At 45.3% G+C, this 23,804-nt stretch overlaps 1 protein-coding gene across 8 annotated transcripts; it reads left to right on the top strand.

Moving 5' to 3' along the window:
• The first annotated feature begins 6,514 nt into the window (after positions 1-6,514).
• On the top strand, positions 6,515-23,461 carry LOC140207095 (uncharacterized). 8 transcript variants are annotated; one of them, XR_011888491.1, is made up of 7 exons: positions 6,515-6,649; positions 8,825-8,851; positions 9,747-9,914; positions 17,377-18,586; positions 20,509-20,694; positions 22,085-22,141; positions 23,165-23,461. XR_011888491.1 is itself a non-coding variant. In XM_072275422.1 (4 exons), the coding sequence occupies exons 3-4, from the start codon at positions 17,744-17,746 to the stop codon at positions 20,635-20,637; spliced, it is 972 nt and encodes a 323-aa protein (XP_072131523.1). In that variant the 5' UTR covers positions 6,515-6,649; positions 9,747-9,914; positions 17,377-17,743; the 3' UTR covers positions 20,638-22,072. The 8 variants fall into 8 exon arrangements, 1 of the variants encoding a protein (XP_072131523.1); XR_011888490.1 differs by lacking the exon at positions 8,825-8,851 and adding an exon at positions 13,669-13,731; XR_011888489.1 differs by lacking the exon at positions 8,825-8,851.
• The last annotated feature ends 343 nt before the right edge of the window (positions 23,462-23,804 follow it).

The raw sequence follows: 23,804 nt of genomic DNA on the forward strand, positions 1-23,804 counted from the left end.
AGCTTCATGACCCCTGTCTGTCTCCAAACTCAAGCCTCAAGACCCCAGTCTGTCTCCAAACTCAAGCCTCAAGACCCCAGTCTGTCTCCGAGCTCAAGTCTCAAGACCCCAGTCTGTCTCCAAACTCAAGCCTCAAGATCCCAGCCTGTCTCAAACTCAAGCCTCAAGACCCCAGTCTGTCTCCAAGCTCAAGCCTCAAAACCCCAGTCTGTCTCAAACTCAAGCCTCAAGACCCCAGTCTGTCTCCAAGCTCAAGCCTCAAGACCCCAGTCTGTCTCCCAGCTCAAGCCTCAAGACCCCAGTCTGTCTCCAAGCTCCAGCCTCAAGACCCCAGCCTGTCTCAAACTCAAGCCTCAAGACCCCAGTCTGTCTCGAAACTCAAGCCTCAAGACCCCAGCCCGTCTACAAGGTCAAGCCTCAAGTCCCCAGTCTGTCTCCCAGCTCAACCGTCAAGACCCCAGTCTGTCTCAAACTCAAGCCTCAAGACCCCAGTCTGTCTCCAAGCTCAAACCTCAAGACCCCAGTCTGTCTCCAAGCTCAAGCCTCAAGACCCCAGCCTGTCTCAAACTCAAGCCTCAAGACCCCAGTCTGTCTCCAAACACAAGCCTCAAGACCCCAGCCTGTCTCAAACTCAAGCCTCAAGATCCCAGCCCGTCTCCAAGCTCAAGCCTCAAGTCCCCAGTCTGTCTCCCAGCTCAAGCGTCAAGACCCCAGTCTGTCTGAAACTCAGGCCTCAAGACCCCAGCCTGTCTCAAACTCAAGCCTCAAGACCCCAGCCTGTCTCCAAGCTCAAGCCTCAAGACCCCAGTCTGTCTCCCAGCTCAAGCCTCCAGACCCCAGCCTCTCTCCAAACTCAAGACTCAAGACCCCAGTCTGTCTCAAACTCAAGCCTCAAGACCCCAGTCTGTCTCAAACTCAAGCCGCAAGACCCCAGTCTGTCTCCAAGCTCAAGCCTCAAGACCCCAGCCTGTCTCCATGCTCAAACCTCAAGACCCCAGTCTGTCTCAAACTCAAGCCTCAAGACCCCAGTCTGTCTCCAAGTTCAAACCTCAAGACCCCAGTCTGTCTCAAACTCAAGCCTCAAGACCCCAGTCTGTCTCAAACTCAAGCCTCAAGACCCCAGTCTGTCTCCCAGCTCAAGCCTCAAGACCCCAGTCTGTCTGAAACTCAAGCCTCAAGACCCCAGTCTGTCTCCAAGCTCAATACTCAAGACCCCAGTGGTCGATGTTTAGAGATCTCTTGCAGGATGTTAGAGATAAATTTGTCCTGGTGAGGAAGATAAAGAATGGTATGGTGAAGGAACCATGGGTGACAAGTGAGGTGGAAAATCTAGTCAGGTGGAAGAAGAAAGCATACATGAGGTTTTGGAAGCAAGGATCAGAAGGGTCTATTGAGGAATATAGGGTAGCAAGAAAAGAGCTTAAGAAGGGCTGAGGAGAGCAAGAAGGGGGCATGAGAAGGCCTTGGTGAGTAGGGTAAAGGAAAACCCCAAGGCATTCTTCAATTATGTGAAGAACAAAAGGATTACAGGAGTGAAGGTAGGACCGATTAGAGATAAAGGTGGGAAGATGTGCCTGGAGGCTGTGGATGTGAGCGAGGTCTTCAATGAATACTTCTCTTCGGTATTCACCAATGAGAGGGAACTTGATGATGGTGAGGACAATATGAGTGAGGTTGATGTTCTGGAGCATGTTGATATTCAGGGAGAGAAGGTCTTGGTGTTGTTAAAATACATTAGGACGGATAAGTCTCCGGGGCCTGACGGAATATTTCCCAGGCTGCTCCATGAGGCGAGGGAAGAGATTGCTGAGCCTCTGGCCAGGATCTTTATGTCCTCGTTGCCCACGGGAATGATACGAGAGGACTGGAGGGAGGCGAATGTTGTCCCCTTGTTCAAAAAAGGGTTGCAGGGATAGTCCGGGTAATTATAGACCAGTGAACCTTACGTCTGTGGTGGGAAAGCTGTTGGAAAAGATTATTAGAGGTAGGACCTATGGGCATTTAAAGAATCATGGTCTGATCAGGGACAGTCAGCATAGGTTTGTGAAGGGCAGATCATGTCTAACAAGCCTGATAGAGTTATTTGAGGTGGTGACCAGGCATATAGATGAGGGTAGTGCAGTGGATGTGATCCACATGGATTTTAGTAAGGCATTTGACAAGGTTCCATACGGTAGGCTTATTCAGAAAGTCAGAAGTCATGGGATCCAGGGAAGTTTGGCCAGGTGGATTCAGAATTGGCTTGTCTGCAGAAGGCAGAGGGTGGTGGTGGAGGGAGTACATTCAGACTGGAGGATTGTGACTAGTGGTGTCCCACAAGGATCTGTTCTGGGACCTCCAACTTTCGTGACTTTTATTAACGACCTGGATGTGGGGAAGGAGGGGTGAGTTGGCAATTTTGCAGACGACACGAAGGTTGGTGTTCTTTCAGATAGTGTAGAGGATTGTAGAAGATTGCAGATAGACATTGATAGGATGCAGAAGTGGTCTGAGAAATGGCAGATGGAGTTCAGCCCGGACAAAGGTGAGGTGGTACACTTTGTTTGCAATTTCAGATAATTTCATATCATTTTGGATTCCCTATGTAGCTAATTCCCTGAAATGGCTAAAGGAAGATTACTATTACTTGGACAGATATTTGAGTTCACCGGTATATATACTACAGCAGTTTGGGTTCATGTTGCAGACTCTCAATGTGTGCACCAATACTTGTATCTATACACTGACCTGGAGGAAATTCAGACAAGAGCTGAGGAATGGAATGAAGTATGTGTTTACGTTAAATGGCCATCTGTGTAGATAAAACCCACTCCAATTGCAATACAGAGAAGACTTAGAATAAAAGTTTTTTTTTTTGCTGTTGGACTCCGGCCATATGATTTGCCAAGGGAAATCTCACATGCAAAAGAGGATGCTGTCCAAATTGCATGCTATCTTGGACAAAGTCTCCCATCCACTACATAATGTACTGGTTGGGCACAGGAGTACATTCAGTCAGAGACTCAGTCCACCGAGATGCAACACAGAGCGTCATAGGAAGTCATTCCTGCCTGTGGCCGTCAAACTTTACAACTCCTCCCATGGAGTGTCAGACACCCTGAGCCAATAGGCTGGTCCCGGATTTATTTCCATCTGGCATAATTTACATATTTTTATTTAATTATTTATGTTTTCATATGGCTATATTTATACTCTATTCTTGGTCGGTGCAACTGTAACGAAACCCAATTTCCCTCGGGATCAATAAAATATGTCTATCTAGATATCTATCTAAAATGCATATTTTAATATTGATCAGGACACAATGTATTTTATATATTGTTAATGGCATAAAACATATTTATAGATTGTGACTGACAGAGAATCGTATAATTTGTGTTCCGTGTGTTATCTGAATGTATTTGCCTGTGATGCTGCCACAAGTCAGTGTTTCTCTGTACCTGCACCTTCCCGTACTTGTGCACTTGGCAATAAATTCAACAGGACCTGAGAAATCTCAGTGAGATTTGATTAGTGATGATCATCTTGGCAGCTCGGTTGGTCGAATGTATGAGACAGTACACTGTTAAATGCAAAACCCTGAACAGTGTTGATGATCAGAGGGATCTTAGACTCCAAGTTCATCGGTCCTGAAAGAGACTGCACAGATTGATCGGGTGGTTAAGAAGGCAAATGTCATGGTTGTCTTTATTAGTTGAAGCACTGAGTTGAAAAGTCGGGAAGTTGTGTTGCGGCTGTTGCGAGCCTGCGGTCGGACTGTGACTGTGTCTTTAAGAGCGCCGGAGTGAGGAGGCGGGACTATGACGTCAGTCACAGGCTGACGGCGCCGATTGTGGATTTAACCATAAGAGAGAGAGAGCAATCTGCAGACAGGCAGTCGGCCAGTCTATCTATCTATCTATCTATCTATCTATCTATCTATCTATATATATATATATATATATATATATATATATATAGAGAGAGAGAGAGAGAGAGAGAGAGAGAGAGAGAGAGAGAGAGAGAGAGAGAGAGAGAGAGAGAGTGAGACTGAGACTGAGAGACTGAGACTGGAAAAGCTGACAGCTTCAGCTTGTCGCAGCTGAGGCTTGGAGGTCTCCTGTGCCCACAAGAGTGTGTTGATCATCGGTACACGGAACCACAACGAATGTATGTGGCTATCACTTTGTATAATCCATAGGAGTGAATTTTGGAATATCTTGGGGGACCGCTTGTGTTAACCCTTGCCTGGGTGTGTTGTATAGTAACCCCTGGAAGACGGTATTCCTGTGACTCGTCACTTTCGCTGATAACTCGTATGCGGACGGATTCAACGGATAAGAACTTCGACGACAGTTATTTTGATGTAACGGCCTTTTCTTTACGTTTCACCCTAGATTACAAATATCTCTCCCCCATCATTTATTCCGTGGATTACTGAATTTTCCTACTTTATTATCTCAAGACTCAAAGCTTTGTTCCCTCAGTCTCCCACCCGAGGCAGGGACTCCAGCTACCCACCACTCTGTGCAAAGAAATAAACTTGCCGTTTATAAGATTACGAGAGGTATAGATAGAGTGGATAGACGATATATATTTTACTGGGGGTTGAAATGTCTCATACAGTTAAGGTGAGAGGAGATGTGAGCGGCAAGTTTGGCTGTTATATTTACACAAATATACACACATAACACTGTTAACTTTCCTTTAGTTCGTTCAGTTACTATATAATAAGTAGATACTAATAAAGATAGTGGTTTTAACATCAAAACCAGACTCCAGCTGCGGGTTCGTTTCTAAAACGTTACAGTTTGTAACACAGCTTTTTAAAACTAGTTAGACCACATCTGGAGTATTTCACACAGTTCTGGTCGCCCCCACTCTCGGAAGGATGTAGGGGCTTTGCAGAGGGCGCAGAGGAGGTTTACCAGGATACTGCCTGGATTAGAGGGCATGAGCCATAACGAGAGGTTGTTTTCTCCAGAGCGGCGCAGGCTGGTGTGACCTGTCCCATGATCCTCTCATATGCCTTTTGCCAATCACCTGTCCAGCTCTTGGCTCCATCCCTCCCCCTCCTGTCTTCTTCTATCATTTTGGATCTCCCCCACCCTCCAACTTTCAAATCTCTTACTAACTCTTCCTTCAGTTTGTCCTGACGAAGGGTCTCGGCCTGAAACTTCGACTGTACCTTTTCCTAGAGATGCTGCCTGGCCTGCTGCGTTCACCAGCAACTTTGATGTGTGTTGCTTGAATTTCAGCATCTGCAGAATTCCTCGTGTAGACGTTTATAAGATTACGAGAGGAATAGGCAGAGTTGACAGATGATATATTTTCCCTTCAAGACCAACGCATTTGACCACAGGGCCATCAGGCAGTGGTCGGCACGTAGTGTCCTGCAGGCACTGCAGGAGAAGGACGTGATGGACACAGTGGCGTGGTTCCCTGAGCAGACCGTCCAGTTCATCTGGCAAAATGCCTCATCGCCAGATCTCACCAACAGGCACAAAGACCTCGCCTGGCTGGCGGTGAGGGGGGCCCTCCCAGTCAGATCCCTCCTGTACGCCCGGAACAGTTCCTCCACACCCCACTGCCCACGGGAGGACTGTAATGGGGTGGAGTCGGTGGCTCACCTCTTTGCACACTGTGGGTTCGCAAAGAAGGTGTGGAAGAGAATGGAAGGGACAGTACTAAGATTCATGCCCAGCAGCTGCGTTACCGAGGACTCCGTGATCTACGGGCTGTTCCCGGGGACGCACACGGAGACCAACATCCGGTGCTGCTGGCAGATCATCAATTCGGTGAAAGACGCTCTTTGGTCGGCCCGAAACTTGATGGTCTGCCAGCTGACGGAGATGTCCGTGACTGAATGCTGCCGACTGGCACACTCTCGTCTGCAGGAGTACGTTCTGAGGGATGCACTCAAACTTGGTGCAGCCACCGCGAAGGCCCAGTGGGGAAGGACCACAGTTTAACGTTCATCACCCGTAGGAGGGGGAGAGGTTGGGTGGGGAGGAGACCGACCCTCATCAGCGGTGTGGACAGATAATCAACATGGTGCCCAAGGAGTGGGTGGAATTGTTAATTTGGGAAAGTATTAGAGCCATTGCCTGCCTTTATTGTTGAAAATTTTGATTGTTAATAAGTCTTAACTCTTGACCAAGGGTTGAGAGTAAACGCATGATTTACTGTAAACATCTTTCATTTGTAAATGAACAGAGTCAACGCAAAATTTTTATTGTTAATAACTGTATTGAATAAGGACTCACAGTCAACGAATGGTTTTCTTTTCCTGTATGTAATTATTTTTAGTTTGTAATATTTCTGAATAAAGTATTTTTGGAAAAAAAATATATTTTCCCTGGGGTTAAAGTGCCGAAGACATTTAAGGTGAGTAGTTGGTAGCTGGAGTCCCTGCCTGGGTGGTAGACCCCATTGATCACGTGATCGCGTTTGCCCCTTAACCACAGCTGGGCAGCATCTGCGCGTCTTTTCCAATGCCCCGCCCTCCGGATGATGTAACACTCACTTCGCGCATGCTCACAGTGTCCGGGTGGGCGGTGTTTTCCTTTCCGCTCAGTGCTGAAGCCGATCGTCTGCGGGATCGGGTAGGGTGTCCTTGCAACCTGAGTGGGGATCACTTCTGCGGGCCGAAGATATCAATTTCCCATCGGTGAGTATTGAGACCGATCCCGAGCGGGGAGATCTGATGCTGGCCGTGAGTCCCGAACTGAGGGCCAATTACTCGTTTATTTTCGAGTTATCTGGGCTCGTCAGAAATGCGTAGACTTCACTTAATCTTCATTGAACGATCCAAACCAGGAGCCCAAGCTGTCTATTTCCACAGAATTGAAATGGAAGTCCCGCCAACAAGTCACGTGAGGCTGTGTGCCGCAGATCTGCCCCGCCCTCCGCTTTGTGACGCAAGATCACGTGGTGTGTACTCAGACACCCTGAGCCAATAGGCTGGTCCTGGACTTATTTTCTATCTGGCATAGTTTGCATTTTGTTGTTTGTTTGTTTGTGGTTTTTGTATTGCTATACCTATAGTCTATTCTTGGTTGGTGTGGCTGTAACGAAACCCAATTTCCCTCGGGATCAATAAAGTATCTATCTATCTATCTATCTATCATAGAGTCCCCAGATGGGTGGTGATGCTTCCTCCATATTGTGTTGGGAAATATGATGTTGGCCACTGAGTCCCGTTAACTTCCCCCAACTCGCCTCGCTTCCTGAGGCTCCTCGCATTTGTTCTTGAGCTTTCTGGCTGTTGTGTCTTCTCTCTGAATGGGGTGGGTGAGAAAGGACTATGTCCCAGGTTATGGGGATCTTTGATTTCACTGCCTGGTTTACCAAGGGACTGGGAAGTCCAGGGGGGAGAATGGTTTCTGTGATGTGCACACGGCCAAGTGGTTAAGCTGTTGAACTAGCAATCTGAAGGTCGTGAGTTCGAGCCTCAGTTCAGGCAGCGTGTTGTGTCCATGAGCAAGGCACTTAACCACACGTTAACTGCACGTTAGGAGCCCAGCGACGGTGGTTGGTGCAGTATGCACAAGACAAGATCTGTATCCAAAGGTCTCTGCAGTTCCTTGTAGACACGGGCAGAGTAGTTACCATGCAAAAGGAAGAAGTGTCCGGATGGGAAATTTTCTATGGTGTGTTGATAAAAATTTGATGAGGGTCAAAGTATATATGGCAAAGTTCCTGTTGTTTGTTCCAGCGTTGTTATTTTAGAATCTTTTGTACTATTCATTCAGTATCTGTGTATTGCTGGAGGACCATCATTGATTGTCCTTGATCCCTTCTCCCACCTGGTTCCACCTGCACGTTCCTGCCCATCTTGTTCAACCTCTGTCCAGTCTGCTAACCCCACCTGCCCTGGTTCAGTGATATGCATCAACCATCTGGGTCAACCTCAGTCCACCCTGTGTCCCACCTCCTCAGTGTTATATATCAGCAATCTTTCTTCTAACCTTTGTCTTGATTGTGAAGTGTTCCTTTGCACAGTTCCTTTGGGCTTGATGAGTTACTTCCAGAATCAGTTTTTGTTAGCTGGAATGCCAGAGGGTCATCAGGTTCCAGTTCTGTTGTGCATTGGTGTGGGATTGCTAGTGTTTGAACTGTGACTGGCTGACACACTGCAGTATTTTACTGGCAGCAAAGAGTACTGGGAGAGTTGGTGCTTGGGCTATAATCCTGTGATCAGCTTTCCAGACATATGGAACTGTCGGTGTTTTGGTTTTGACTTTGGTTAGTGCTTCTACAGATGGGGCTGGATGGTCATCCTTCTGCAGTGAAGCAGACATTTCGAGCAGCTGGACATTGGTTGTGGGGAAATCCCGGATTGCACTACCCAGTGTGAGATGTGGGGACGATGTGTGAGACTCTTAGGGTCGGTGAGTGGCAGATTAGCTGTGTGACTCTGTGAGGTTGGGTCCTGGGATATCACAGTTTTGATCCAGGTAAAATGGACCCAGGGATCAAGCTGCTTAGGCTTATGAGGTGTTGAGAGAGTATTTCTGGTCTGGGATCAGATGCTTGTTTCTGGAGTTCCTTTGGAAGCAATGACTGCTAATCTGAGGAGAGGATGAGTTCCCATTCCATCCTCACAGGGGGAGACTATGAGTAAATGGCTGTTCCATGTTTACAACAGTAGAAATAGACCCGTGAGTTTGGTGTTCAAACTGTGTTTGGAAATTCCCCCTCACTGTCACCTGTCTGTGACTCGGTTGAAATCAAGCAGAATCTCAGGTTGCTGGAGATCTGCACTAAAAGCTGAAAATGTTTTGCAGTCATTCTGATGAAATGTTATTAACCTGAATTGCAATGTTTGTTCCTCTCCCCACAGCTGTTGCTTACCTGCTGAGCGTTTCTGGTAATTCCAGCTTCTTTTTATTACATTCACCCTGGACTGGTTTACATTTCCTGAAATGGACCTGTTTTAACCTGGGAAAGGAAATGGCTCGTTCTGTGATAGTAGAACAGTAAAGAAAGCACAACTTTTCCCTGTAAATTATCCTGGTACCAATTTGTCTGTTATTCCTGGAAATGTGTTCAGTACAGTTGTTGCTAACGAGGTTTACAAGAATAATCTCAGGAATGATCAGCTTTATATATGAGGAGCATTTGATGGTTCTGGAACTGTGCTCAATGGAGTTCAGAGGGATGGTGGGGGTGGTGGAGGAACGTATGGTTAAGTAAACCTACTGAATGCTGAAAAGCCTGGATACAGTGGACATGGAGAGGATGTTTCCATTAGCTGGAGAGTCTGTAATCTGACAGCACAGTCTCAGAATAAAGATGCTTCCATTTAAAACTGAGATGAGAATTATTTTTTGGCCAAAAGATGTCTGATCTGTGGAATTTGTTGCCACAGAGGTTGGTTGAGGCTGCCATTTGGGTATATTTATGACAGAGATTAATATATTCATGATTGCTAAGTAGCTTCAGGGTTACAGGAGGAAGGCAGGAATATGATGTTGGAATAAAAATCAGCCATGTTTGGGTGGTGGGGCAGATCAGATGGATTGAATCACCTAATTCTTTTCCTGTGTCTTGTGTCTTACCATGACTGAATGATGGCTCCTTCTTATTCCATATTGTTTTGTGATGCGTGAGGGACAATAAAAGATTGTTCACTGAGATCAGTATATCTGCCTTCAATGTTTAAATGTTTAAATTTCAGTCCGTTTTGTTCTCAGTAACATTAAGCCAAAATGTTTGGTTCTCCTTTGTACTGTTAATGTGCTTCATTACCTTTCATGTTAAAGTTGGACGTGTGGTGAGAGATTTATTGGAAGAAAAACCCCAACTGGAAGCAAACCACAACTGAAGACAAGGGAACAGCAACAAGTGAACCAGCCTGAGGATTGAGAGCATCAACTGGAGAGAACCCATCTGACTCGGAGAATCCAGTGATTCGGTCAGGAGAATGTTTGGTGAGTCTCAGTTACTCAAATACTGGTCCTTCAGACATTACATATCTGCACAAAGGAAGGTAGGAAATAGTTGGAGTGAGACTGAATGTGCCCAGGAGGACCAATTATGACTCTGTCAGACAGTTGCAATCACTCCAGGTCTGGTAATGTGTTTCCAGCAGCCCAGCCCTTTAAAACCACTCCCATTCTATGGAAGTGGAATCTGGATACAGTCACTCAGAGACCTTAAACATACAAACTCTTTATTCCAAGTACCCGGGGCTTACTCAGTTAGTCGCTCAAACAGGAATAGTCAATGACTGTTCCGGGCCAATCCACTAACTGACTAACAATTCCCCTTACACCACAGATATATCCATCCAGATACCCCCCACACAAGACAGGCTGGAGCGAAAGTTACTTACAACATGACAGCCCCTAAAGACAAATTACAAAATAGTCGTCATGGCTTACACACACAGAATAGACAGAAGCTGTCCTATCTCTATGCATGAGTGCACAGGGAGATAAGCATCCTGAAACCCTAGCTAGCTACCCTCAAGAAGAAATATGGCTCAGCATGGCTCAGCACATCTGTTGATCATCAGCAGTTTCTTTCAGAAAAACAGGCTGCTATTGTTTAACGAAGTGTTAACCCTTTCACATACTTTATCATTCCCTCCTTTTCATCATTACATGATCAACAAAGCAGTAATATATTACAGAGAAAGCAGCTGAGTACAGCACAGACTTATCAGTGGGTAAAATCAGCGTACATCAGTAACTATAACAATGATATGTACAACTATTAGGCCATAATGCAATATCATGCCCCACATATTACCGAGCAGGCCTTCGAAGACCACCATTTCGACCCTTCGATGAACCCGTGTAAATCCTGCCCTACTTTCTTGATGCTGTCAATCTCCTTGGCAGTGTGCTCGGAGAGGGATGTAATGTTAGTAGACTCATCAGGAATATAGATGCAGCATTCTGTGTCAATAATAGCACAGGTTCCCCCTTTCTCAGCTGGGATAAAATCTAAAGCCGTAGGATCCTGTAGGACTGTTTGCCAGATTGCAATCATTTCAGTGGATATTTCTGTTACTTGGGCCTGTGTTTCTGTCAGGGCCCCTGCAGTATTGTGGCCAGCTTCTCAAGTGCTGTAGCCAAATTGATTATCTCTTGTGAATTCCTGGCTACTCCATAGGAGAGAAAAGTGATCATCCAAAATCGTTCAGTCTCAGTTATTCCTCTCCGCTGCTGGCCACCTGCAAGTATGGCCAGGATGCATGTTTTCCCAGTATAGGAAGTTCTGTTGGGTGGGGGCCTGAGATACCATCCCTCAAAACACTGACATCCACAGTCATCTCTGAGTGACCACAGTTCCTCACCTCACTTCCCCGGGTGTTATTTGAGAAAGCCCAGGCTGAGAGTTCCTCACTCTGGTTGAGTGGGATTACTGACATTGGAATCATAGTTTTACAATGCTGGGGAATTTCGGCGCAAACCCAGCAGGCCCCTAGTTCTAGCTGTTTGGCATAGGCATGACAGAGAGACAGAAAGGTGTTAACATGGGGGCCTCCAGATGCTGGGGTGAGCCTTCTCAAGGACATAAACACAAATACCACCATCAACCAATACATTCTCCTTTAGTCCGAGACAGTCCTTCTACTCAGTTCCTTCAGTAACACGTTTGCAGTCTGTTCGATGTAGTTCGAAGTTTAGTGTGATGTTCTTGCCCTTCTCTCCTATCTAGGCCGGCCTTGGTTTGCTTACGTTGTTTTTCCTGCTCTCTTTTTTGGTGCCCATCCACCCATTCACGCTCCGTTTTTAGCGTCTCCCAACCTTTGGAGTTCCTTCTGCAGTACATACCTCTATCCCAATCTCACATGCAGTTTTCCTCCAACTTGCTAATAATATACTGTTCCTCCTTACATCTGCCTTTTCCTTCCATTCCCATTTCAACAATTTCCACTTCTTTCCACAGTTCTTCTTCCATATCAAATTTACTGCTTGTTCTTATGAGGTAATATCCCAGGTTCTCCCCTCCCCCCCAGTGGCCACATTTTGTTCCCCAATTTCTTATTCAGCTCTGCACTCAACATTCACAAATCTCTTTCCTTGTCTGGAAAACTCTCACACATACTGTGTAGGGCTGCTCCTGGCCCACTCATATCAATCGACTGCAGTGGATCCATGTTCTCCAAGTAATTTACCCAGCACGTCTGCCTCCTGCCCACTTAGTAAAATTTACCCGGTACCGCCTCCTGTCCACTCAGTAAAATTTACCCGGTACTGCCTCCTGCCCACTTAGTAAAATTTACCCGGTACCGCCTCCTGCCCACTCAGTAAAATTTACCCGGTACCGCCTCCTGTCCACTCAGTAAAATTTACCCGGTACTGCCTCCTGCCCACTTAGTAAAATTTACCCGGTACCGCCTCCTGTCCACTCAGTAAAATTTACCCGGTACCGCCTCCTGTCCACTCAGTAAAATTTACCCGGTACCGCCTCCTGCCCACTCAGTAAAATTTACCCGGTACCGCCTCCTGTCCACTCAGTAAAATTTACCCGGTACCGCCTCCTGTCCACTCAGTAAAATTTACCCGGTACTGCCTCCTGCCCACTCAGTAAAATTTACCCGGTACCGCCTCCTGTCCACTTAGTAAAATTTACCCGGTACCGCCTCCTGCCCACTCAGTAAAATTTACCCGGTACCGCCTCCTGTCCACTCAGTAAAATTTACCCGGTACCGCCTCCTGTCCACTCAGTAAAATTTACCCGGTACCGCCTCCTGTCCACTCAGTAAAATTTACCCGGTACCGCCTCCTGTCCACTCAGTAAAATTTACCCGGTACCGCCTCCTGCCCACTCAGTAAAATTTACCCGGTACCGCCTCCTGTCCACTCAGTAAAATTTACCCGGTACTGCCTCCTGTCCACTTAGTAAAATTTACCCGGTACCGCCTCCTGCCCACTCAGTAAAATTTACCCGGTACCGCCTCCTGTCCACTCAGTAAAATTTACCCGGTACCGCCTCCTGTCCACTCAGTAAAATTTACCCGGTACCGCCTCCTGTCCACTCAGTAAAATTTACCCGGTACCGCCTCCTGTCCACTCAGTAAAATTTACCCGGTACCGCCTCCTGCCCACTCAGTAAAATTTACCCGGTACCGCCTCCTGTCCACTCAGTAAAATTTACCCGGTACCGCCTCCTGTCCACTCAGTAAAATTTACCCGGTACCGCCTCCTGCCCACTCAGTAAAATTTACCCGGTACCGCCTCCTGTCCACTCAGTAAAATTTACCCGGTACTGCCTCCTGTCCACTTAGTAAAATTTACCCGGTACCGCCTCCTGCCCACTCAGTAAAATTTACCCGGTACCGCCTCCTGTCCACTCAGTAAAATTTACCCGGTACCGCCTCCTGTCCACTCAGTAAAATTTACCCGGTACCGCCTCCTGTCCACTCAGTAAAATTTACCCGGTACCGCCTCCTGTCCACTTAGTAAAATTTACCCGGTACCGCCTCCTGTCCACTCAGTAAAATTTACCCGGTACCGCCTCCTGCCCACTCAGTAAAATTTACCCGGTACCGCCTCCTGTCCACTCAGTAAAATTTACCCGGTACCGCCTCCTGTCCACTCAGTAAAATTTACCCGGTACCGCCTCCTGTCCACTCAGTAAAATTTACCCGGTACCGCCTCCTGCCCACTCAGTAAAATTTTGCCTTCCTTATACGAGTCTCCTGACAGATTTTTTCCCAATCCCGTCAAGGTATGAGATCAGCCTTGGGCGAGGGATGGTACCTCCAAAGGAACTAACGGAGAGCGACAAAAGGTAAAATACCTATTGGGCGCCCGGTTGGTCTCTGCAGTCCCCAGAGTGGTCCAGCCACTTACTCAGCCTGTCTGCTTGGCACTCCCTATATTGGGATCCTGTTCGTGACACCAAATGTTAAAGTTGAATCTGAATAAAACTTGGGACACCAGCTTCTTATTGTCTCCACAGTTTATTGCATATTCTCCTGCAGGATGTTTGAGACCCAGTTGTCAAAGGGAAGGCATGTAAGCACTGCCACCATCTGAAAAGTGGACTGACTTAGTTGTGTTACAGCCATATACTTACACATAGTAAGCCGCATACATTACTCTCGCAAGACGTTATTTGAACTGGTACGCCCACCAAGTCTGTTGGTGCAAAACTTAATTACTTAGATAAGAGAGTTTGCTAAATAAAGTTTTTAAACGAGAACTGAGTGTCCTCATAATCTAATCTAAAAAAATCTAATCTAATCTAATCTAGCTACAGACGGATGTACTGTCCAGTACTTACCAGTTATTCCCTTTGCAAGGCCCTGACTTAATTACAGACAGATGTTCATTCCTGTCCTTATCAGTGAGTCCTCCTCCCTTTACTCAAACGAGGGTACAATGTATGATGTTATCAACTAATGAGAGTACAATGTATAATGTTATCAGATCTCAGTGTGTCTCTCTGCAAGCCACAGAGAACTGGTAATGAGGCTGTTTTAGCTAACCGCTGACAACGGAGTTTACTTCAGTTCAACATTCCTATTCAGTCCCAATTATTCTTTCAGCCAGAGGTTACATAGGTTCAAAATGATTTTTTTTATATATCCTCGATTCCTCAGGAGGATTCATGGGAAATATTTATGTACAATATAGAAACTGGTGTTATCTGTGTGTATTGTGGTGATGCAAAAGTTTCTGCAGAATTTACAAGTGGGAAGAAGTGGAGTGATATTTGGAAATCTGGCTTTTTAAAGCATAATTTAGCAAGCAAACCACATGGACAATGTGCAAAATCTCTGGTAAGAAATTCCTTCATCACCAGTAACAGGCCTGCTAACATAGGTTGTGTGAGAGTGCAGGTGAACTTGATCGAACCGAGAGGATATCAAAGTTCTTATCGACAGAGAATTGCGAGCTGTTAAAATGAATACCTCTCTATATAAAATTCACTGTGCACGTGTTGTCACTGGGTAAAAAAATGCACAGTACAAGATTTATGTGCACACTGGTCATTACAAATTAGAGAGGACATTGGTGGGAAGGTGGGGAGACCTTCAGTGTCCCTGATGCCCTCACCTACAAGATGTGCATCCAGCTGCAGCTTGTAACCCTGCACTTTAAGGAGTTGGAAATTGAAATGGATGAATTCCGGATCATCTGGCAGTCAGAGGGGGTTATAGATATGACATGAAGAGAGGTGAGTTACACCCAACGTGCAGGACACATGATACTGGGTGAGAGTCAGGAAGGGGAATGAGTTTAAATAGCCATCGCAGAGTACTTTTGTTGCTATCCCACACAACAACAGTTGGACCACTTTAGAAGCTGTTGGGGGGATTACCTGGCAGAGGAAAGTCAGAGGCATGATAGGGGATTCGTTAGTTAGGGGAACAGAACAAGAGGGGACTAATATCCCAGTGGTAAGGCTTGCTTGTGCTCGCGTGGGGAGAGGGGGTGATGTGGTTAAAATAAGTTGTAGGAGGAATGGGAGCCAGAATGACAGAACAGATAGTGGAGAGTGTGAATTGAATTGAATTGAATTGACTTTATTCCATACATCCTTCATAGACATGAGGTGCAGAAATCTTAATGTTACGTCTCCCTTTAAATGTGCAATGTGTAATTTATAATAACTTATAATAAATAGTTTGTACATAGGACAGTCAATTGTATCAGCATGAATTAATCACTCTGATGGCCTGGTGGAAGATGATGTCCTGGAGCCTGTTGCTCCTTTTGCTGTGGTACCGTTTCCTGGATGGTAGCAGCAGGAACAGTTTTTGGTTGTGGTGAATTGTGTCCCCAATATCCTTTGGGGCCTTTTTACATACCTGTCTCTGTAAATGTCCTGAATAGTGGAAAGTTCACATCTACAGATGTGCTGGGCTGTCTGCACCACTCTCTGCAGGTTCCTCCGATTAAGGGAAATACAGTTCCCATACCAGGCAGTGATGCAGCCAGTCAGGATGCTCTCAATTGTGCCCCTGCAGGAAGTTCAGGATTTGGGGCCCCATCCCAAACTTCTTCAACCGTCTGAGGGGAAAGAGGTGTTTTTTTCACAACACAGCCGGTATGTACAGACAATGTGAGATCCTCGGTGATGTTTATGCCAAGGAACTTAAAGCTGTTCACCCTCTCAACCCCAGATCCCTTGATGTCAATAGGGGTTAGCCTGTCTCCATTTCTCCTGTTGTCCACAATCAGCTCCTTTGTTCTTGTGACAATGAGGGAGAGTTTGTTTTCTTGACACCAGTCAGATGTTGTTCAGACCTCAGATAGAGTCAGCAATCAAACGGTTGAGCATGGTGCGATGAATGTGTTGAGATTCTGAATTGGAGAAAGGTCGATTTTGATGGTATCAAAGGATCTGACAAGTGTGGTTTGGGACAGGATGTTTTTTGGCAAAAGAGTACTTGGTATTTGGGAGGACTTCAGAAGTGAAAGTTTGAGGGTGTAGAGTTTGTATGGGCCTGCCAAATTAAAAATTGAAAGGTAACTGGCGCAGGGAACCTTGGTTTTCAAGAGATATTGATGCCCTGGATATTTTGTTCCTCTAAATGCCTCAGACTGTTAGTCAATGCTGAAAAACATTTAAGCTGTCTAATGCAACTACCTGCACCGGGACCATCGCCCTCCATACCCCTACCATCTAGGCTCCCATCCAAACGTATCTTAAATGGTGAAACTGAGCTTATATTCACCACTTGTGCTGGCATCTCATTCCGCACTCTCTTGACCATTTCAGTAAAGAGCTTTTCCAAACGTTCCCCTTAAATTTTCACCTTCCCCACTTACCAATGAACTTGGTTGTCATCTCACCCAACCTCAGTGGAAAGAGCTGCTTGCATTAACCCTATCTATACCCTCATAATTTTGTATACTGCGAACAAATCTTCAATGTATAATTTCCTTGTTTATGTTTAGAGCCTTTTTTAGGTGTATAAGATGATGAGGGGCATTGATTGTGTGGATAGCCAGAGGTTTTATTCCCAGGGCTGAAATTGCTAATACGAGGGGCATAGTTTTAAGGTGCTTGGAAATAGATACCGAGGGATGTCAGGGGTAAGTTTTTTTTACACAGAGAGTGATGGGTGCGTGGACTGCACTGCCGGCTAATTTGCATTTGATTGTTTCAGTTACTGTGGGGCCAGGCACCCATGCAGCCAGCAGGAACATGGAATAATACCAATGGAGAGAGTCAAGGTGAGCCAGGACACAGATTGGAGATGGCAGAAATGCCCCATTCTTATACAGACAGGAAGAGCATCAGAGAATTTGATGGTCATTCCAGATACCAGCTCTGTGCCCACTCAGAAGATGATTTCTCTCTCCAACTTAGGTTGAACTTCACTGTAACAGTGTGATGTCAGATCACACCTTGGCAACTCAAGTGATCTCATCTGAAATGTTGTCCAACACCCACTGATGGATTTTGTAAATCTTTTTACAGGTTAAAAGTGACAAGGAATTTGTCTACGGTAATCCAGAACACAACACACAAGTTTTGCTGTCTCTGTCCAAACATTTAAGAAGTGGACCAAGGGATTCACTCGATCATCTGACCTACTGACTTGCCCATAATTTTACAGAAGGGAGAGGCTATTCATCTGTTCAGACATTGGGAATGGATTCACTCAGTCATCTCAACTGAAGGTACATCAGCAAGTTCACACAGGGCAAGGCCATTAATCTGTTCTGTTGGTGAGAAGGGATTCAGTCGGTCTTCCCACCTGTGGACACACCAGTCAGTTCACACTGGGCAGAGGTTGGTTATCTGCTGAATTTGTGGTGAAGGATTCACTCGGTCATCTGGCCTCATGGCTCACCAGCGAGATCACACTGCAGAGAGGCCATTCACCTGCTCATACTGTGGGAAGGGATTCACTCAGTCATTTAATCTGCAGGTACATCAGAGAGTTCACACTGGAGAGAAGCCATTCACCTGCTCGGACTGTGGGAAGGGATTCTCTTGCTCATCCCAACTGAAGGTGCATCAGTCGGTTCACACTGGGGAGAGGCCGTTCACCTGCTCAGACTGTGGGAAGGGATTCACTTTGTCATCTCGATTACTGAGACACCAGTCAGTTCACACCGGAGAGTGGCCATTCACCTGCTCAGTCTGTGGGAAGGGATTCACTTTCTCACCTCACCTACTGAGACACCAGTCAGTTCACACCGGAGAGTGGCCATTCACCTGCTCAGATTGTGGGAAGGGATTCACTGAATCATCTCAACATAAGGTACATCAGCGAGTTCACACAGGGGAGAGGCCATTTACCTGCTCAGTCTGTGGGAAGGGATTCATTAGGTCATCTAATCTGAAGGTACATCAGCGAGTTCACACTGGAGAGAGGCCATTCACCTGCTCAGACTGTGGAAAGGAATTCACTTTGTCATCACAACTGAAGGTACATCAGCGAGTTCACACAGGGGAGAGGCCATTCACCTGCTCAGTCTGTGGGAAGGGATTCATTAGGTCATCCAATCTGGAGGTACATCAGCGAGTTCACACTGGGGAGAGGCCATTCACTTGCTCAGACTGCGGGAAGGGATTCACACGGTTCGCTATCTTACAAGCACACTGGTCAGTTCACACTGGGGAGAGGCCGTTCACCTGCTCAGACTGTGGGAAGGGATTCACTCGGTCATCTCAACTGAAGGTACATCAGCGAGTTCACACTAGGTAGAGGCCAATCTCCTGTTTAGACTCTGGGAAGAGATGCTCTCAGCCAAACCAACCAAATGTGCATCATTGTTCACACTGAGGGGAGGCTGTACACCTGCTGTGAATGTGGGAAAGGATTCATTCAGTTATCTAACCTTCAGCTGGCAGCTTAATATAGGGGGAAATAGCCGCCCAGCTCGGCCAAGCTTAAGAAATCTTGTTTGGGTGGATGCTGCATGATGTGTCCCCTGTTACAAATCAGTACTCCGAAATAACAAATGCTACACAATATGTGATTAAACGATTCAGCTTTATAATTCTTTCTTTGACTACAGGGTTAATGAAGTAAACAAAAAAAAAAAGGGCCCACTCTCTCCATTCGTGTCTTCTCATCTCTCCCCGGCAAAATACCATGAAAATCTCTCTTCCAGACTCACAAGAAAGAACAACATTTCTGTCATTGGATAGTGCCGCATTCCAAAACCCTGTTATCTCTAGTCGTAACCTAAACATTGCTGCTACAGAAAAACCATTACCTCAGATGTGAAACATTACAGAGAGGCCATTACATTAGCAGTGAAACCTTCCAGGGTGTTACACTTGTGACACACTACTGGGTTCACACCGGGGAGAAAGTTCCAATAAGCTGCATGCTGGATATTTGTCCATCACCGTTGCTGAAAACAATTTTGAGAGTGACTGTCGGTGCTGAACTCTGCAATTATTGCTGCTGCTCACCACACCCAGTTCTGCACCCTGGTCACTGGGCATGGGAGGAATTTCTTCTGCTGCATGTTCACCTTTAATAGGACTGGAGTTTAATATTCTGGATCTGAGACAAATAAATCAGTTCTATTTTGAACTCTGTCTCCAGTACTTAGTGAATTTATAACACACCTAGTGTACAGTAGAGAGTCAACTCAGGCCGGCTGGACCCTGCCAGTGATTCTGTTCCATGACAGTCCTTTTAAATCCTCTCCTGTTGTTCATCTCTTGCTCCCCCTGTGCTGATGGGTTCCAAAACAGTCACCACTCTGTGGGTGAAGAGGTTTCCCTTGAATTCTCTGCAAATTGAAGAAGTCGAGCTGACTGCAGTTCTGTCTGAGATGTTCTTCGCCTCTGAAATCTCTGGGCTGAGGAAGAATGACATTGGGAGTTAACCTCCTTATTCAGGGCTCATTTCCACATTATGGGTTATTTTCCCTGCTTCTAAAGGATTGCTTGCAAACACAACTCCTGACCTCCAAAGACTGAAATCAGAACGGGAAACCATCAGTTGGATGTTTAATGAAGCAGGGGCAGAAACCAGAGGCGGGTCTGCACAGGGCAGAGTTTGGGGCTTTGGATCAATGTCAGGGTAATAATGTATGATGAGGAGAAGGGAATCAGCAGCCAGGCGTGGCAACGAATGACAGAGTAGCAACATTTAGAAGCTAATTGGCAAAGAAAATAATTTGTCTAATGACACAAACAATGCCTGTTGTGAGGTGCTGCACTGGTCGAGGAACATGTATGTGTTGGGATGATTTTTTCTATTGAGGGAGTTGTTCCAGTAATAATATATCTGGATGGTTATTTTAGATTATCCTATCTGTAATAATGTATTGCTTATCATGTAAATTGTGAGATACTGTCCCTATCTGGATCAGGCCTGAATTTATAGTGCCTTAATGAAGTTACGGTGGTCATTCATGAGTTTGTATGTTAAAGCAAGATTTTGGTGAAATATATTTGCCACTTGATTGTACCTGCATAAGTAATCAGATTGAGTTAAACTGCTGCAGGATCCTGGAATGTGTTGGATAGTGTCTGGTTTCTCTTGGCATTTTCTGTATTTATTGCCTTGTTTGTTTGTATTTCATGTATTTTCGATTTTTTTTTCATATTGTTGACCACCTTGTCCTATATTTCTGCAAGGAACCCCTCTGTTTCTGGGAAGAGGTCTCCAACTCTCAGTCAGGTGCTCGATGCTACCTTGTCACCATCTCGTCTGCTCAGGTCATTGGGATGTCTCCCATGGAGGGTCGTACTCGTTCCACTGGTTAATGTTTTCTTCCATAGTGATGATTCATTTCTGAGTTAGCCTCTCATTGAAGTTTTCTGGTCTGTATTTCTTACCACGATTGCATATACACACATGGAGCAATGAATACTGTTCATTTTTGATGAAAATATATACTTAGAAGTTTTATCTGACTTGTGTGATTTTTTTTTCATGTGTGTTATTCCCCTTCCTCCTCCTGTCCGAGGTAGTGTTAATCTAACTGAGTCTGAGTGTAAATAGTCTTTTCTAAAGCTGTCATTTCAGTTCTGTATCTTTGTTAATTTTACTGATTGAAATGGGACAAAGATATTTTTATATAAAAAAAAAGTCAATGTCGGTATTGATGAAAGTGTTTATTGCCTTTGTTGTATTTGTTAACTATTGAGCTGTTTGGCAGGTTTTTTTAAGCCTTGAACTAAATTTTGACAAAGGTTCTCCCTATTTCGCACTACTTTCTATTTCCTTTGCTTGTTGATATTCCAGATACGTGGGTGTCAAGAGTCCCGATGAAGGGTCTTGGCTGGAAATGTTGATTCCCATCCATAGATGCTACCTGACATGCTGAGATCCTTCAGCACTTTGTGTGTAGTTCTCTAGATTTCTAGCATCTGCAGGTCCACTTGTTTCCCAGATACTTACATGCTTCTTGAAAGAACAAGCTGGTGGTGGGATGTGGGGTTGTGTTGGTAAAATAGTAAATAGAATCAGTAGAAAGAGTTGGCATAGGGTTGGAATGTGTGGAATCTGTGGGTAGAATTAAGGAACAGCACATGTAAAAAAAAAAAATCCCTGATGGGAATTGTACAGAGACCTCCAAACAGTAGTAAGTATGTGATCCACAAGTTACAATGGGAGATAGAAAATGTGTGCCGAAAGGGCAATGTTACAATAGTCATGGGGGATTGTCATGCAGGTGATTAGAAAAATTAGGATGGTGTTGGTCTCAAGAGGAGGAATTCCTAGAATGCCTACAAGATGCTTTTTTAGAGCAGTTCATGGTTGAGACCACTTGGAGATCAGTTATTCTGGACTGGGTGTTGTAATGAACCGGAATTAATTAGGTCACTTAAGTTCAAAGAAACCTTAGGGGCAAGTGATCTTAATACGATCAAATTCACCCTGACATTAGAGAAGGAGAAGCTAAAGTCAGATGTGAAATAAAGAGAATTAGAGAGGCATGAAAGAAAAATTGGTCAAAATTGATTTGAAAAGAACATGGGCAAGGATGAAAACAGAGCAGCAATGGCAGTAATTTCTGGCAGCAATTCGGAAGGCACAAGATATATACAGTGGCGTGCAAAAGTTTGGGCACCCCTGGTCAAAATTTCTGTTACTGTGAATAGCTAAGTGAGTAAAAGATGACCTGATTTCCAAAAGGCATGAAGTTAAATATGACACATTTCTTTAATATCTTATGCAAGATTACTTTTTTATTTCCATCTTTTACAGTTTGAAAATAACAAAAAAGGAAAAGGGCCCGAAGCAAATGTTTGGGCACCCTGCATGGTCAGTACTTAGTAACACACCCTTTAGCAAATATCACAGCTTGTAACCGCTTTCTGTAGCCAGCTAAGAGTCTTTCAATTCTTGTTTGTGTAAATTTCTGGGTTCAGCCATTGGCAGCAAAGCAGTGACTGTGGAAATTACAAATCAGAATATTATTAGAGTCACAGAGCCCAGCTGCACTGAAACAGGCCCTTTGGCCCTTCTAGTCAATGCCGACACTGAACTTATCTCTAATGTGGGGGTGAGAGGGAGGACGGGGCAGAGAGGGAGGCAATAAGGGGAGGGGGTGGTCGAGTGCGGAGAGGGAAACAGAGCAGAGAGTTTATACTTAATATCTTTCAGAAAAGGTACTTGTTTGAATTTACTTGCTGCAAACCTACTATCCATACCCTGTAGTTCTCAACCAAATTATTGATTTAGATGACAAGTAGCAATGTTCAAAGTTCAAAACGAATTTTATTATCAGAGTACATATGTCACCACATACAACCCTGAGGTCATTTATCCAACAGGAACACTTAGCAAATCTATAGAATAGTAACAGGATCAGTGAAAGATCAAGTAGAGCATAGAATTCAACAAACTGTGTAAATGCAAATAAAATTAAATATCAATGAATAATGATAGCAATGGGGTGTAACCCTGGGGAACATCACTAGGCACGGGCCTTGAGTCCAATAAACAGCCTCCCACCATCACTCTCTGCTTCCTACCATCAAGACAACTTTGCATCCAGTTAGCCAGCTCTCCCTGGATCCCATGTGATCTAACTTTCCACAGCAACTTACCATGCTGAACCTTGTCAAAGGCCTCACTGATGCCCATGTAGGCCACGATCCTGGGACAGAGGTGTCACTGATCAGAGGGCACAGATTTAAACAGAGGACGAAGAGGTTTAGAGGGATCTGAGGAAGTGATGTTTCACTCAGAGGGTAGCTGAAATCTGGAACACACTGCCCGAGGTGGTGGTGGAGACAAGTCCCTTCACAACATTACAAAGTGTCCTCTTTCCTCCATCTCCAGGGAAGCTGCATTTCCACACAAACTCCTCACTTGAGACGACTGTCTGTACCCGTGACACAGGAAATCGCATCACTGTCACTCTCCTGATACCATCCGGGAAGCGGTACCGCAACATAAAAGCCAGGACCAACAGGCTCCGGGACAGCTTCTTCCACCAGGCCGACAGACTGATGAACTCACACTGACTTGAGTGTACTCTATATTACATTGTCTGTTTTATTTATTATAAACTATTATAAATTACTATGATTGCACGTTGCACATTTAGATGGAGACGTAATGTAAAGATTTTTACTCCTGATAGATGTAAGAAATAAAGTCAATTTAATTCAATTCCTGATTCCGTGTCTGACCTGCTCGCCTCCGGGTATCCTCCCTCAACGAGCTCCTTCCTCAGTCACCATCTGTGAGATTATAAAAAACAATTAAAACGATCTATCAGACAGCTCCTGTACCCCTCCACCCCTGAACAGGTTCCCCTGTTAAAACTCTCTGCTCAGCCCCTTCCCTATTCCCTTTCAGACTCCCGATGTGCCAGCAGATCCGAATTCACCGTGTGGACATTTCTACCCCACAGGAGGCTGTACAAACCCGTGTCCTTCTCTGATGCACAGCTCAGTGACCCCAATCCCTGTCTGCA

Source organism: Mobula birostris, chromosome 13 (genome assembly GCF_030028105.1).
Source record: "Mobula birostris isolate sMobBir1 chromosome 13, sMobBir1.hap1, whole genome shotgun sequence".
NCBI lineage: Eukaryota > Metazoa > Chordata > Chondrichthyes > Myliobatiformes > Myliobatidae > Mobula > Mobula birostris.